Source organism: Protopterus annectens, chromosome 7.part0, assembly GCF_019279795.1.
Source record: "Protopterus annectens isolate FY-2018-M chromosome 7.part0, PAN1.0, whole genome shotgun sequence".
Taxonomy (NCBI): domain Eukaryota; kingdom Metazoa; phylum Chordata; order Ceratodontiformes; family Protopteridae; genus Protopterus; species Protopterus annectens.
In genome coordinates, this window is record NC_056739.1 from 481,433,914 (window position 1) to 481,451,371 (window position 17,458).

General features: G+C 39.3%; 1 protein-coding gene across 3 annotated transcripts in view; it reads left to right on the forward strand.

Annotated features, from left to right (window-relative positions):
* The window catches only part of PLD2 (phospholipase D2), a 716,894-nt gene that overhangs the window by 475,053 nt on the left and 224,383 nt on the right, over positions 1 to 17,458 (forward strand). For all 3 annotated transcript variants that reach the window (XM_044077075.1, XM_044077076.1, XM_044077077.1), the window contains exons 15-16: positions 600 to 762; positions 3,085 to 3,203. In XM_044077075.1, the coding sequence (XP_043933010.1) occupies positions 600 to 762; positions 3,085 to 3,203 (282 nt within the window). The remainder of the gene's footprint in view (positions 1 to 599; positions 763 to 3,084; positions 3,204 to 17,458) is intronic.

The following is a 17,458-nucleotide window of genomic DNA, read 5'->3' on the forward strand; positions in this document are numbered from 1 at the left end:
ATCGCCCTCTGCTGTGCTGTCTGCAGTACTGCTACCACTGCACTAAGCTGATCAATATCCTGAATGTATGTTCACTTGTAAACAAAACTCCAAGGTACTTAAACTCCTCAACCTGAGATAGGGTTTCCCCTTCACCTACATAGAACAAACCACTCTGCTCTGGAGAGACCCTTGGCCTCAGATTTGGAGGTGCTGTTTTCCATCCAAGCCACATCACATACAGCCCCAGTGCAAGCCAGGTATTATATATATATCAAAAGCTAAAAGGACAACATCATGTACAAGCAACAAAGATGCAACCCTCATGTTCTAAAACTGGCAGTCTTCAGACTTCTAGTATATTAACTAAGTAAATTTCTCTGGAATAGTAGAAATAAATAGAAACTTAAAGTAATAATGACTTTACCCTAATACAGTACCAGCTAAGCATGCAGATATTCTTTTGGCTGTTCATTAATTAGTAGATTTTCAATTACGTTTCTGTATATAATCATGTTTAATTAATTTATGAGTATTTTATCTTTTTTTCTCCCATTTCAACTATTTGCAACATTTTTTTCTCCAAGTAATTCTAAGTAACTTGTTTTCCATTGTACTAGCTCGGTGAGGATATTTGTGCTGTGAGGGCAACTGAGTTAGAGGCCAGAATAAGAGAGAGGGCTGAGCCTGGAGATCTGAAGAGTAATTACCTGTACTGGATTGGAAAGGACTACTGCAACTTTATAAAGAAGGACTGGATTCAGGTGGACAAACCTTATGAAGGTGAGTGGTAATGACATTCTGAGGGAACAGGATTTTAAAGAGGTTGACATTTTTAAAAAAGGGCAAATAAATTGGAGGGGGTTTAAATATAATGTCCTATCTCTGCATGGTGAAATAAAATCCAGGGATGGCATCCAAGATGACAAGCTCAGAAACTAAACTTAAATGTCAAAGGGAAGACAACACAGAAAACATGTACAGGTTAAAACAGAAAGTTGTGCAGATGTCCTAGGTTTGATTCCCATTCCAGACATCTTCAGCCTGCAGATTTCATTAAAGCAACCATTTTGTCCCAAGCACCCTGAAAGTAATATGAAAACTTAAACTGAATCCTACTAAAAGTAAAATGATGGTCTTGCAGTTGCATTTTTATTTTGTTTCTTTGTTAATATTACCATATCTACCTGCCTTTGTATTGGTTGAGGAATCTCCTGCATCAGTCCTCTGCAGCTCTTGAGACAGCAGATGGTTGTTTCTGTGGGATTTGTTTTCCTTTACCATTAGTGATATAACAGTAGTCAGTTTAGCACTACAGCTAAAGTTGCATTACATTCCCTTGATGGTAGAGCAGACAAATAAGTCTGCCTTGTTTGTGTTCCCTAGTGAGGAACATAGCTCTCTGCCTCCCTCCCCAACTGGTGTGACAGTGGCACATGCTGCAGTCCATATTGTAAACATCTTTTTATGTCACAAGTAATTCTTAGAAGACCCTTTTCTGAAATTCACATCTAAATCATGGCATATAGCACAGTGCGGGGCTTCTTCACTAGTTTGGAGAGCTACTGTTGATTTTCTATGTCAGTAATTTCTCGGCATGGGTTATTAGGAGTTTGCCATTTTGTTGTCTACACTCTCACCACTATTACTGCCTGGTGGGGGTCCATGACATTTAATATCACTGTAGCAACACACCCTTGTAGAAGTAGTCAGTTCCTTTGGGAGTGCTGCTTCCAGGACATACAGTTAGCCATCTCTAACTGCACTTGTGCTCCATCCCTCACCACCGTCAGCTTTTAATCAGTCTCATTTCCCTAATGTGATGGCTAGAGTTACTCCCAAACCAGAGTTGCCTTTGTGATGGCACATTGGCATATACTGTAGTTCCAGAAAACTGTGATAATACAGTATTATTGTGCTACAGAGCCATACTGCAGTGTCTGGCATGTGACACATAAAAGAGATCTACTGTAGTGTCTGGCATGTGGGACAAAGCAGAGCCATACCACTGTGTCTGGCATCTGGCACATAGAGCAGTACCGCTGTGTCTGGCATGTGGCACAGAGCAGAGCAATAATGCTGTGTCTGGCATGTGGCACAGAGCAGAGCAGTACCGTTGTGTCTGGAATGTGGCACAGAGCAGAGCAGTACCCCAGTGTCTGGCATCACAAAGTTAAGCAGGTCTGTTAGTGAGGAGATTATATTTCCTGTTGTGAGGGTGGCAGTCCAAGCTCAGAACACTGATGAACTGGCCTGGGATGGCAGTATCGAGTCACTGAGGCAAATGTCCTAACTGTAGAGATGGTGCAGAGACAGTGGCAACCATTGTGGTTCCTGTTGATGCCTGGAAATGTAACCATTAAGGTGAGCTAAGCAATGCTGGGACAGAAAAATGTTGACTTGTGTTCTGAATCATTGTAGTCTATGTATAATGGAAATTAAATTGGAAAAAAAGAAGCTACCTCTGCCTGCTCAGTCCTGGTCACGTCTCAACTCCAGTTTTTCTGAAGTGGTAAGTCCTTGCCCCAAGGAGTAGGAACAGCCTTTGGTGCATGCCATTCTAGAAGAATAGCTAAGATTACTAGGGTAGCAGACAGAGACAGGTGGCTGTGAGTAGTGCTGGAGTGTCTGTCATACCAGACTGAGCTGGTCAAAGACCCTTCAGTAGACAAGAAGAAATCATAATTAATAAGAAACATGAATGTGGAAAAGAAGACCCAGCATTTTAGTTTCACATATATCAAAGTTAGTCATAGTCCTTTATCAGTACTTGGAAGTTAACAAATTCTAACACCATAGATTTTTCTGAATAACATATTTAGTCAGGAATTAGTTATATATTTTTTGTACAGACTTTATAAAAAATATTTACCAACATCTCGCTCCAAAAGTGAAGTTTAAACTCTTCATTAGTTTCACTGTTAATATATAATGACGTCTGTCCTGCTATAAAACTAACATGGATTAGGAAGACAACTGTGTACTATGTTTTTAAACAATGCATTTTTCAGTTCTGTAAGAGTAGTAAATACTTTGCTAAGTTACAGACTGTAATAACTATGTTGGGAAGTGACTGCCTTTGTATGTCTTTTTGTCTGCATTCAGATTTTGTTGATAGAGCAACTTCTCCCAGGATGCCGTGGAGGGATATTGGTGTAGCTGTCCATGGTAAAGCTGCCAGAGATGTGTCACGACACTTCATTCAGCGGTGGAACTATATCAAGGTTTGCAAAAGATACCAAGTGCTGTTTTTTTTTAATAAAGATAAACCTTCTGTTCATGTTACTTTTGTCAGCAGAGAAGAAAGTGTCTGTTTTGTACCTATATTTTACATGTGCTGAGGAAGCTGTTGGAGGAGCAGAGAACTATGGATGCTTGCTATCCTTTCTAAACATTAGTGTGGACCGAAGGGATCCTATATCATATTCCATTGTGTACATGATCTTTAATTTTTTGCATACTAGCAATTAGTGGAAATTATGGAGCTTCGTAAAACTTAGCACACGTTTATTATCTGAGTTTCATTAGATTAGACAGGTACACCCAGGCATGTTTTTCTACCCAGTTTATCTGTATGAATTTGTAGCTTCTCCGATTTCTTGGTAGCATTTACTAATGACCTTCATTAGCTCATTATTTCCATCTGGCAAAGTGTTCTAGATGTCTGCCATAAATGAGAAGTTGCTCTTCACACATCCTCTGACTTGCCCTTTTCTCTTACTCGGTTTGTCACTTTATCCCGGAAAATGTTTATCTGACTGAAAAAATAGAACATTACTGCATGTGTCGTCGTCCTCCCCCACCCCCCGTAATTGTGTATATTTCTTATTCCCCATCTGTCTACTTCCTCTTCACCAGGGAGTGCATCTTCATAGGTTCATAGGTGTGTACTAGGCTAATGGCCCTGGAGCCTTTACAAGCCTAGCCCATAGAAGTGCCCTGGCATTGTGCCGCATGATGTTAGTTACCAGTACCTCTATCAAGCAGAGCCAGTGGAGTGATCTCCGGGGTGAATTTTCTGTTTCCCATCCACTCGTCAAGATTTCTGTTGAAGAGGGCCAGTGAGGTGCTCTGCTTGACCTGTATGGGAAGTTTATTCCGAAGCATAGGCAGTCTCTGGGTTATGTACTTGTCCCTCCAGCATATTCTGTTGATTGTGGTAGTGAGGTTGAGGTCTCTGGAGCGTGTGGTGCAGAGGGATTGGGATTTCTTTAGATGTAGCGTTTCTAACAGAGCTGGGTCAGACATGGCTTTGTAAGTCAAGCAGAGATTGCCTCTTATTAGATGATATGAGATAGAGATTAGCTGGAGTTTTTTGAGCCTGTCTGTGTAGGACATGTGTTTAAGGCCTAGGATCCTCTTTGTGAGGTACTTTTGTGGCCTCTTCAGCTGTTGCAGGTGTCTAGTGAAGTACATGCCAAATGGGGCATTATACTCGATGATTGGTCTAATGAGGGAAGAGTAGAGAGAGATTATGACTTCTTTCTTCCTGAGTGCAGTGGTAATGAGACGTGCCACATAGAAGGACTTTCTGACTACAGTGGTAATGTGGTAGTCGAAGGAGAGGTTGCTGTCAACCTGTGTCCACAGATCTCTTATAACGCCTTCAGTGTTCAGTGGGCTCCCATTGATTTGGTAATTAGTGGGAGCTGAGTTTTTCCCAAAGGGGATTACGATGCATTTTTTGACATTAAGCTTAAGGCCATGGTTTCAACACCAGTCATTTGTCTCAGTGAGGCCTTTCTGTAGGATGTCTGCATCACTAGGGGAGTTAATAATGGCTCCCAGCTTGCAGTCATCTGTGAATTTAGTTAGCCAGAGTCCCTCCGTGTTGGCCTGGACTTCTGAGAAGTATTTGCCAAACAGGAGAGGACCCAGGACCAATCCCTGTGGGATTCTACTTGTGATTGGTTGGCAGTCTGACTTGGAGTTTGCTACTTTTATGCTGTGGATTCTATCTGAGACAATTTGCAACCTACCTAATGATATAGGGATTGATGCCTATTTTGGTGAGTTTATCAATAATTCCTGAGTGAGGAATGGTATCAAAGGCCTTGGCCAGGTCAAGGTAAGCTGTATGAACTGCCTTACCCTCATCCACAGTTCTGGTGACTGCTTCAAAGAAGTCAACCAGGTTGACCAGGTATGATCTACCCTTCACAAAACCAAATTACGTGGGATCTAGAGTTTGGAGATTCCCTATATCTTTGTTAATTAGGTCCATGATAATGCCCTCCATAGATTTACATATCAGACTCATCAGGCTAATGGGCCAATAATTTCCAGGGTCTGTAGCCACTCCCCCTTTATGGATAGGGATGACTGTAGCAGTGCACCATTCGGTAGGGACAAAGCCTGAGGTGAGGCTGTGAATGAACAGAGCACACAGATTTGGTGCCAGTTCACTTTGTAGTTCATGTAGAACACACCCAGGGATATTGCTGGGTCCCATGGAAGCTGTATTCATGGCCTTGGACAATGCAGCTTTAACCTGTGCTGCAGTAATGCTAGGTGCCTGGCATTCTTCCAGTATTGTGAATGGTCCTTTGGGGGGGGGGGTATAATTCGCACTGAATCTGTCGGCGAGTATGTTGGCAATATCTGTTGGCTCAGTATAGGAGGTACCATTGTGCAGTAGCACAGATCAAATCTGGGTATTGCTGTGGAGATTCTTGATATAACTATAGAAGGCTTTGTGGTTGTTTTTAGTGTCTGCCGCAATTCTGCCTTCATAGCTGGCTGTAGAGGTTTTGATGAGGGATCTTAACTTTTTGTTGAGGCTAATAAGGGAGTTTTTCCAGTCTTGGGACTTCACCTTTTTCTGCAACAGTTTCTTCCTTCTGTTGTAAAGTTTTAGTGGCAGGGGACTACCAGATTGGCTTCCTTTTTTTGGAGAAGAGCATCTTGGTTCTGTTGGGTATGGCTAGTTCCATGCATTTATGTACGTGTTCGTACAGTGTGTTGTATGATTTGGCAGTCATGCAACTGTTTTCCAGTGGCATGGGTGCCGTGAAGTTAGCCACCTCTGTTTTTAGGAGCCCAAAGTTGGCTTTGGAGAAGTTTTTTATAGTGGTTATCTTTGCGGGGGGTATGGATGAGATGTGGATTTCCATGGTGATTTGTTTGTGGTTGGATCTAGCCAGGGATGAATTGACTGCTGGTGTAGAGCAACGGTTGCCCATGTTAGTAATAACCAGGTCAAGGATGTTGCTCCCTTTAGTGGGGGTAAGAATGAGCTGGTCTAGGGCATTGGAATTGATGAATTCCAGGAAGCATTGGGCCAGTATATTGGTGCATGAGTATTTTTCCCATTTGATGGAGGGTAGTTGAAGTCTCCCAGTATAAGAGTGTTGGATTGGACCCTTATAGATTCCAGGGTGCTTAGGAACATGGAGTGAGAGTCTTGGGACATGGTTGGGGACCTATAGCAGGCTATGACCTGGGTCGCTGTCCTACTCCATGTTAGTTGTACCTGAAGTATGTCAGATGCGTTATGCTTGGCTGCCAGTATGGAGGTGTGTATATCCTTTATGAATATGGAGACACCACTGCCTTTGGAGCTTCAGTCCATGTTCTGGGGCCGAAAGGTGTGGAATGAGTTGTAGCCTGGTAGCGCAGGGGTGCTTTCTGCTGCTTTAAACCAGGTCTCTGTTACAGCACAAATGTTGATGTTCTCCATTTTGAGGAGTGCTTTGAGTGAGTGCATCTTGAGATTTAGACTTCTAGTGTTGAGCAGCATGACCCTCAAATTGCATTTATTTTTAGCTGTTACAGTGGTAGTTTGGTCTTTGGAACACCACCTAAAAAAGGAACGATAGGACTGGCAAAAGCCTTAGCCAGTACCCAGAAACCGTGGGTGACAGATGCAGGCCATCTCTGGCAAAGCATCAAGGTCTGTCAATCATGTCATCCCAAGCAGACAGATACTGGATCCCCTTAGAATGACACCAGAAGCTTAGCCAGTTGTTAAAGTCAGTTGTTTTTTGCTTGTACTGCGGTATCATTCTGGGTGATGGTAGGATGCTGCTCTGAGCTAGGGTTATACCTGCTTGGGCCACATAATCCGAGAGCTGCATCATGTCTCTTTTTATGTAGTCTAGAGAGGTGCATCTCCGGTCATTCACACCCACATGGACAATGACAGAGTCGTACTTGTACTTTTTGTGGAGTGACCTGAGTGTATGTGTTGTCGGATTCTGGCACCTGATAGACAGCTGATTGTTATCTTCTCCTTATTCAACCTAGTGAGTGGGACATCAGTGTGCCTCACTATCGAGTCACCTATAATTAGTGTATTGGGCAAGCAGTTTTGCCTTAGGGGCTTAGGTTGAGGGGCACACTGTGTAGGTAAGCTATGTGCCTTGTGGTTTGTGCTGTGATGTGGTGGTTGAGTGCATTTCTGCCTTGAAGGTCTCTGCTGTTTGGGTAGATTTCTGTTGAGAGGCTCCATGAAGGTGGGTGTGGTGTTTTGTGTTTTTATGTCAGAGCTGTGATGGTGGGTGTTCGGAGGGCTGTGTTCGTGCGGTGTGGTGCAGGTGTTCACCTTCTTCTCTTGACCAGCTATTCCGGTCTTGGCTGGAGAGTACATGGCTTCCAGTTTGGAGATATAAGTACATCTCTCACAAGTTTGAGTGTTGGGAGGTAAGAGGAGAGGGTTGTTTGTGTACATGAGGCAGTTGCTACACTGCCTCAGAATGCCCAAGTTCACCAGGTTAATAGGAGAAAGCACAGGGAACTGACCTTTAGACATGCCAGGAGGGATGGTCATCATTACTAAGTACTAGACCTGTTTCCTTGTAGGACATTTAGTGCTGATAGCACCTAATGTGTGCTACAATAATTGCTACAAAAAGCCTGATGAAGTGCTAGGTGAATAAGCTTAATTAAAGTGCAAGAGAGAAGAGAACTAGCAAGATCTAAGGGAAAAAGTGATGAGCAAACTTTCTGGCACCGGTAATAGTTTACCCCAGCTTAGCGGCGCTGCACGGCAGGCAAACAAGTGCAAACCCACGCAAGCACAGGCTTTTAAAGCAGAACATTGAAAGGGATAGAAAAACTGCCCAAACTGCTAATAATCTACAATTTTAGAGCCAGAACCCACTCCTCTTGTGGTCAGTAGGCTACCTAGTGCTTACCAAACCACTCCTCTTGTGGTAGTTAGGCTACTTAGTGCTTACCACTCCCACCGATAAGCTGGAAGGCTTCCCTCTAACACACAAAGGTCTGGGGAACTCAAACTTACAATACAGTCCAGGATACAACAAATCTGTATCTGGAGTACTCTAATAACAGGAAAGGCAGGAAACGAACTTAGAACTTTTTTTTTTTTTTTCAGAAAAAACTGTTAAAACAGTAATAAGAACACTTTAAATGCAGTGCAAGCTAGCACACTTGAGTGTGTAGCAGTATTAAAGCAAATACAGTTAAATTAAATGCAATTAAATTAAAACAACTTAAATCAAGTGCAGAACCCAGTATAATCTGAAAAAATCAAAATGGAGGTACTTAAAATCTCTCTTTCTCTTTCTGTTGCTCTTGTAGTCTACAGGACGCCAAATCTGGATCCGCGGAGCTTAAACAAGCGCAAAACCGCACAAACAGGGGCTTTTAAAGCAGAAAGTTGAAAGGGATAGAAAAACTGCCCAAATGGCCAATAAACTACAATTTCAGAGCCAGAAACCACTCCTCTTGTGGTGGATAGGCTACCTAGTACTTACCAACTCCCACTGATAAGCTGGAAAGCTTCCCTCTAATGCAGAAACGTCTGGTGAACTCAGAAACTTACAATACAGTCCTGGATACAGCAAGTCTGTATCTGGACTACATCCCTTTGGAGCACTGTAGTTTTGAGCTTTGGTCTGTTCCACAGTAGAAACAGAGGACGAGAAAGCACCATAATTACTTATTGAGAAGAATGGGGATATGCATTTGGCAACGTTAGCATACTGAACTAGTTGTACTCCAGCCCTCTTCCCTAAACCCTCTGACAGTATTCCATCCTTGTTCCATTGTCTTCCTTCTAGCTATAGTCTTTGGTGTTAGAACAGGCATTAAATAATGTTAAAGTAATGACTGATTTTCTGTCACAGGGATAGAAACCAAGCTACTCTAATAGGGAATGCAAATCAATTTATCGTCAACATTGTGAATGCTTCCACTAATCAGAATTGTACTCTTCAGGTTTTTCTATTTACATTCTTTCCCATATAGCAGGTGTTCTCAGGCTTTGTCTCAATGAACATAGGAAGCAGAACAAAGAAAGGGAAAAATGATTTGATCGTGGCAACTTCCTAGGAACCCACAAATTATACATCCTCTGCGAGTACGGCAGCTGCAGGGTCCCAAAGGAAACAGTACACAAAACAAAAAAGAGGACCAGCATACAAGGCACCTTATAGTGATATAAAATACTTTAATAAAAGTATTAAAATTTAATATTTTTATTAAAGTATTTTATATCACTATAAGGTGCCTTGTATGCTGGTCCTATTTTTTTGTTTTGTGTACAACTTCCTAGGAACCACTTGACCTTCCTGAATACCTGTATGGATGCTTTACTGTATCACATAATCCTTAGCCCCAGCCTTTCTGGGGTCCTGTTGTTCTAATCTAGAAGATACTGTGAAGGCAGGAAAGGTATTTCAAGGTGTTGTCTATCAAAGCCTAGGAGATGGAAGGGTCACACTAGCAGCTGGTACCCATTTGATTGTTCTGAAGTCCATATGATAACAAGATCAAATGACAGCAGGCATGCCAGTGTTTAAAAATACCCCTGTGATGATATACATCTGGAGAAAAAATGATTCTTATGAGACCTTGTACTCATGGTTCAGTTTACAGAAGCAAGTCCCACCACCAACACTCCAATCATGCAAAAACTAAATTAATGAGAACTGGGAAACAGCATAATACCTTCTTTGCTAAATCTGGAATCAGATATGCACAGTCACTGATTGCTATCCTTTGGTTCAGTCAACAAAAATGCCTGCTGTGATACTATCCTCTAAAGTTATTGTCAAGCTTAACGCCTCCTCCCTAATGTAATTTCCTCCAGCCTTTTATGTTATTGGAGTTGTATGTTGTGTTTTATAATGAACTGCACCCCGAAATATGATCAGATTAGGAATGTTAATAACTATTCTGGTGTTAGTCAGTCTGGGCAGCTATGAAAATTTATACCCCTAGGAACTTGCACATGTCTTGGAATCCTGTCTTTTCTCGAAGGTCAAATTTAAAGTGCATAAACCAAAAACACAGAAATATCTTCTGAATGATAAATGCTATTTAAAAAGTACAAGCAACTTTCGAGTTACCCAATTAATCTAGATCAGGGTCTTGCTGAAAACAAAGTATGGCTCTGTACTCAGCAGGTAGAAGGCACAGAAGTTAATTCTGAAGAGGATCACATCTTATCGCAGAACCAAACAGGAATTTAGAGGTTTACTATTTTGCCTACAGTACACACTTGGGATATGGGAGAAAGCAGGGATGCGGAGCAAAAACTAAAGTGGGTACATGGAGGATGTGCAAACTTTACACAGAGGTCGCATTATTCAAAAAACTCTTTGCAATAATAGCCAATTCATTCCAAGTTTGACTTTAGTATTATATTGCAAAAAAATTCTAAACCTCTATTTTTCTTTTAATTCTTCTCCACCCTACTCTCCTTGCTACTTACCCCAGGCTTGCAATAACTCATCAGGGAGCGGATCTCTGCAGTATGCAGTAGCACACTTGTAACGTCGGGGAGAAAGGACTCCACTGGGGGAGAGGGAGTCTCTGACACAGAACCAAGAGGCATCGTGCAGTTATCAGCTAGTCAGAAACCTTAACATTGGGAGCAGTTAGTTGAGTAGCATCGTGATGTTGTCACACTCCCCGTACTCTAAGGCAATGACCTGTGAGCCTATGGTCTCCGCAAGGGGGCACACAGGCATCTGGTTTCCCTAAGCTCCCCTGTGATAGGACTGTTGTCCATTGGTTTTTCATTCTGACCCCTCTGGCTAATCATCCCAGCAGCCCAAGTCTGCTGATGGTGCAGACAACCTGCCTATGTGCCATTGGTATAGTGTTCAAACAAGGTACGTTGTTTCTGTAACACTTCTGTTCAACTACTTTTATGCATCTTTTGTTAGTCTGTTAAGTATAAGCAACTGCATTTTGGATGCTTTTTTCAGGTATTTGCAGAAATATGTCTGCATAATTAACAATAAATCCAACATTCAGTATCCCTCAAGCTGTACAAATTACATTGTAAACTATTGGTGACCATTTTCTTCAGCATCATAGAAGGTTTCAGCTGCTAGAGTGCAGTAGTTTGCAAGTCACTTTATTTTAGGGTGGTTTTGGAATAATGATTAAGGTGTTTACATCATAGACACAAGATAGAGGGTTTGATTCTTACCTCGGATTATTAGCTAGGCTTAAAATGGTCCTTCAGGGCAGTTACCAATTATTCACCTATGAACCTATAAATATATTATAAATGCAGAAACATTGCCATTATGACTAAGGTATGGATGGCATTCTCTCAAGTGTAGTGCTTTCTGTCTGGACATTGACAGGATATACCAAAAAAAGGCTGTGTAGGCACTAATAACTTAAGTTTTTTAATTGGTTTGGACATGCAAGGGCATAGAAAAGTGTCTGTTTTGTGGAGTGAGAAATGATAGATTTTAAGTGACAAACACCTTGATATATTTGTCATGGTTTATGAGTATATATATATATATATATGTATCTATCTATATCTATATATATATATATATATATATATATATATCTATATATATATATATATATATATATATATATATATATATATCTAGAGGCCTTTCTCTTGTCTTATTGATAACCTGCATTACATTTCTGTTTACACGAATAAGGTGAACAAAGTGATGAGGTGGAGTCAAGCAAAACAGTCCAAAAAGTAAAGAAGATGCACAATCACTCCGCAAAGTTGACCAACTTTAATAAAAAAAACACAAAGCTTTCGGACAATCAGTCCTTCCTCAGTGTTTACAAAAAAATGTAAAAAAAAAAAAAAAGTCATCTTTTTAAACAGTTCAAAACACATCACATGACACAGTCCACCCTATCAAGAAACACCAATCAATTTAAAAAAGTATCAAAAATTATCAATAAAATATCATATCTTATTAGATAAAATAAATATTACAAAAAAGAGAATAAAAAATAAGACATTTTTCATTTGACCTGCTGCTGTTTAAGCTTCAATACTGGTTTCAGTGTTATTTCTTTATTTAAACCGGGTTAAATATCAGCCTGAAAGTCAACAATCCATTCATACTCCTTTAAGTCTAATTTATTTACTAGATCACCACGTCTAGAGTTTGGATGCAAGATATCTATAACTCTAAAAAGGAATTGATGAGAATCATCATTCTTCTGTATGTGTTTGGCCAAAGAGTTAGTGTCTACTCCTCTATGTATATCTGACCTGTGCTCTATAATCCTGTCACGTAGCCTTCTTGTAGATTTACTCACATAAAATCCTGAGCACTGCTGACAGGTAGCTAAATAAGTAACATAAGTGTTACACGTAGCTGTACAGCTAAACTTGTATTTCTTTCTACTAATAGGATGTATGAATTCAGTAGTTTGAATAATCTCTGAGCAACAGGAGCAATTATAACAAGGAATAGTTCCTTTTTTATTAAAGCTAATGGTACACCTCTTATTGTGAGTAAAATCTTTATAGCATGAACAATTTTTTAAACTCTCTCAGTTTTTATAAGTGAAAGGGGGGTTTGCAGGAAGCCAGTTTTCATGTCCAGGTATGGCCTTCAAAATATCCCAGTTATTTCTAATAATCTGTTCAGTAGGTTGGCTGGCTGTACTGTAGGTCATTGGGTATCTCAAAGGCTGGGTTGAGCCAGCCTGATGTACATCAGGAGTAACACTATCATAATTAGAGAAGTATGGTTTAGCTTCTGAATCCCCTCACTTCTTGCTAGCTCAAGTTCCCTAAGATTATAACCTCTCACTAAGAATTCATTAATTTCTTGCATCTGTTTATCACAGACATCAGACCTTGTATTTAACCTGCTTGCTCGTAAGTATTGACTCTTACTAATGCCCTTAAATGTATGCTTGGCATGCATACTATTCTTATGAAGGTACTTATTCACTTGCGCATCCTTCCTATAAATGCCCGTATCTAACCCATAATCTGTTAACTGCAGTTTAGCATCCAAAAAATATCTCAGTTTCTGAATATTTACATTTCTGTTTAGCCAGGTTTATGTCTGTTCATCCTACGCTTTCTTTTCCTGGTATTTGATTTCACTGTGTACTTAACTCTTTCATTAATAAATTCCCTTAGTTCCTGCACTGTTCTCATTTCCTGCTACCCTTCTGTATTATTTAGTTCTGTTTTTCCCAGTTTACTATACTCTGCATTGCCGTAATTCCTGCTTGCTTGTTGTTGCGAGATGTCAAGAGGGTTACACCAAAGATGGTGAACCACACTGTGGCATGGTCACTTTTGGCTAATGGCTATCTCATCAAAGTGCATTAATTCAAAACATGTACAAGCAGCTGGGGAAATTACAGTCAATAGTCCAAGAATAAGTGAATTCATAACTTCTTTAATATGAAGACATAAAACTGGTTAAGTGCTTTCATTTCTGCAATCAGAAATTCATCAGAACTAACAGAAAATTAACTGGCATACATATTCAAAAAGTACCAATCATCTGTCAAGTTTAATTAAAATCAATTAATTATTTAAAGCAACACTCTAAAAATCTAACAAAAATAATATATATACTAACTGTTAGTAAATGAAAAAAACTTCTAATTTAAAAAAAAAAAAAAACAAATATATATATATATATATATATATATATATATATATATATATATATATATATAATGCGCCTAAATGTTTTAACGTTAATAAACAATTAATAGAAATGGAATCATGATTCCTGGCCAACTTGTAGCATTTAAAGTCAGTTGCCATTTTAACTCACATTTATCTAAGTGATCACTAGTGACGTATACCCTCAAATCATTCTTAACTTGCTCAATCACTGCAAATTTTAAATCATGTTCAGGATGGTCAGTTAAATCTCTATATAGAGCATTGGTACTTTTACATTTCTTAATATCTAGTCTGTGCTCATAGACCCTTTCCCTAAATTTTCAAGAGGTTTGCCAATATAGACAGCAGAGCATGTGGAGCAACAAGCCACATAAACCACCTGATCAGAATCTCAAGAAAAATTACCTCTAACTTTATACCCAAGCACATTAATAAACAAATAGTCTGTAGTTAACACATAAGGGCATTGTTTACATTTTCCACATTTTGCCATACCTCCTTTCTTGTTTTCTATGGCTTTGTTGTGTTCTAGTAACTGTTTAAAGTATTTATCTTTCCTATACACTATGCAGGGGACATTTTCCAACAAATTAATATTCTGATTATCCAAGGAAAATAAAGCCCAATTTCTCGAGAGGGCATTGGCTATAGCATAACTATCTAAAGTAAATGTAGAAATAAAATGCTTTTGATTGTCCAGCCTGGATATCACCCCACTATCAGCCAGTGCATGGACATGATTTTTATTTTTTTGTTAGATTTTTAGAGTGTTGCTTTAAATTATTAATTGATTTTAATTAAACTTGTCACATGATTGGTACTTTTTGAATATATGTTTGTTTTTTCGGCTTTTTCCCAGTAAGGGATCGCCACAGCGGAACTCTGGTCCGCTAATGATTGGCAGTAGATTTTTACGAAACGCCGAGGTGCCAGCTCGATGCCCAACCTTCAACGAAGGCACGCCCATTTACGCACGCATGTCTTTCAAACGCTACCCAACAGCGAGGAGGACATGCAGACCCCACACAGAAGGCACTCCCAAGCCACGCCGAGAATCGAACGAGAGAACCTCTTGCTATGATGTAACAATGCTACCGCCGTACCACTGCGGCATTTACTTTTTGTATGTATGTTGCTTAATTCATTTTTAGTTGGTTCTGATGAAGTTTCTGATTGTAGAAACGAAAGAGCTTAACCAGTTTAATGTTGTCATATTAAAGAAGTTCTGAAATCACTTATTGTTAGACTGTTGACTGTAATTCCACCAGCTGCTTGTACATGGTTTATGACTTATGAGGTTTATCATTCCATGTCAGATTAAGTTTGCATTAATTTAGGCTTAGGTTGATTCTTCACTTGGTGGTCTCAATGTCTTGAGACTAGCTCCTATCAAAACTTCCACTATCTTCCTCACTTACAGGACATTAAATTGTGTCATGCAGTGTGAAACCTAAATTATTAAGTTTTAAATGCAGAATTAATCAGTTGTCATAAATGTTAAACACAGTTTTAAAATAAAGAAGTAAATATTATGATTATGCAGGGTTCTGTGCCTGCCTGCACACACCAGCGTTACTGACTTTATTAATTCTGAGATTGTTACATCAGAAGTAAAGGGAATCTTTGGGGCAAACTCAATTATTCTATACTCCAAGGCAGTGCAGCTAAGGGTTAGTATATTTAGTAATGTAGTGCAATGGATGAAAAGGTATACTTGATTTTCCAACAAAACAAGGTAGTTCATTTACTCTGAGGGAATGAGGCCCTGGGGTTAGAAAACTTATCCAACAGGGTTTGGAGGCGTCATAACTGTCCTCATAAACGCTGCAGTGAAGCAAAGGTCCCCAGTAAAAATAATTATTGTAGTGCTATTATTATTGCTTTATTCATTTATAAATAGTACTCACTGGTTATGAATTTCACTTATAAACAGTGTTTACCGGTTAATGATTTCAGTGGTGGGGGATTTGCTAGGACACTGTTTATCATACAGTAGGCTTGCATTCATTAAGAGAGTTTTGCATTGTACAATCTCCAGTAAGTATTAGACATTTCTGTACTTTATTGTCTTTAAACTGTTATTATAATTTGCTTCTGTTCCTGAAAGCGTTATATTACAAGCTTTGTTTTAGTCAATACAAGAAGGCAGTACTTGCTGACTTTATTCTTGCGTGATTAACAGCACTGCTAAAGACCATTATGAATATATTTGGTTATCAGTGTGCATTCATAGCTACATTTATAAGACATGCTTGAGTCAGAAACACCAGCTGGTATTTATTACCTGTCTTTTTGTACAGGCTGAACATAAAAACATTTAGTTGGTTCATTTGCATGGATTTAACCATGTTTTTTATCATTCATGCAAATCAGCAAGAAGCACTTCAAAGTATTTATTGATTGATTGATTTCATTTGTTAACCAGTTTGGTGGGCTAGTCCAAAAGACCTTTTCATTTGTGACCCAGGCCATAAAAACAAATAGTTACATAAACAGCAACAAAGAAACAATCATAGTGAAGTTAAGGATAGGCACATGAGCAAAAAACATAAACGATTGAACAGTGAACATACAATAAACAGTGCTGCTAGCTTAAAAGTTTTATATGAACAGTCATAAAAGTTTAAACAGTGACCGTAACAGTAAGCAGTGCTTTAATGGTATGTACCCCTTTTGTTCTCTGTAACCCTAGATACATACATGCCGTACCAAGACAAAAGCCTTCTTATCATTCATACACCCATAAGTACATTTGAATCTAATTGTCTCATCAAGTGCAGATTTAAAAGGCACCAATGAATAAGCTCCTTGTACAGCTTTGGTATATTTTTTGCAGTAAGAATCAGTCTTTATTAAAAGGTTGTCTCTGATACTTGTGCGAGTGATGATAATTTCTTAGTGTGAAAGACTAACATTAGTCATGCTTTAGTCTTCAATAACAGAGAAAACATATGCAAAGTTTTTATTCTGTCATGATAAGGATAGGAAGAAAGTTCATGTAAATGCCAAGTAAAATGCTCTAGAGAAGGAGATCAAAAAGTACGGCACCATATTCTAGGTGAAGCTTTATAGAATTTATTAAAAAAAATGGAATCAAAATATTTGGGTACCAAGAATTCAAAACTGAGAGCTATACTGTTTGCCTTAGCAGCAATAGCTGCAACATGCTTGCTAAAGTTTAACTAGTTGTCAGTAAGTAGCTCTAGAACTGTGCAAGTGTCAGTGCCATACAGGTTACAGAGGTGTTTTAGTAGCCTCAGGCCGTGCATGAATAGTTTCCATGGTTTTTGTACATATAATTGCTGGATTGCTATGAGCTGATTCTGTATCACAACATAATATCTACAGCATCATTAGTGTTCCACTTCTAGCAGGGTTTTACAAGTCCAAAAGATACAGGCTAAACAAAATCTGGTCCAACACAAAGCCATGAAGTATGCCTATAGAAATGAAAACAAGAATCACTGTGTTACCGGGTCTCTGTCCAAATGAACCTTCAAGAAGACTACTTCTGTAATGTACACATTTATCCACAAATTAAGAAGCATCAGTGTTATCTCTGAGAGTCAAGTAGATAAATCATTTTAAACTTTAAGAAAGTAATATCAACAGGAAAACTTGCCTTTTGTG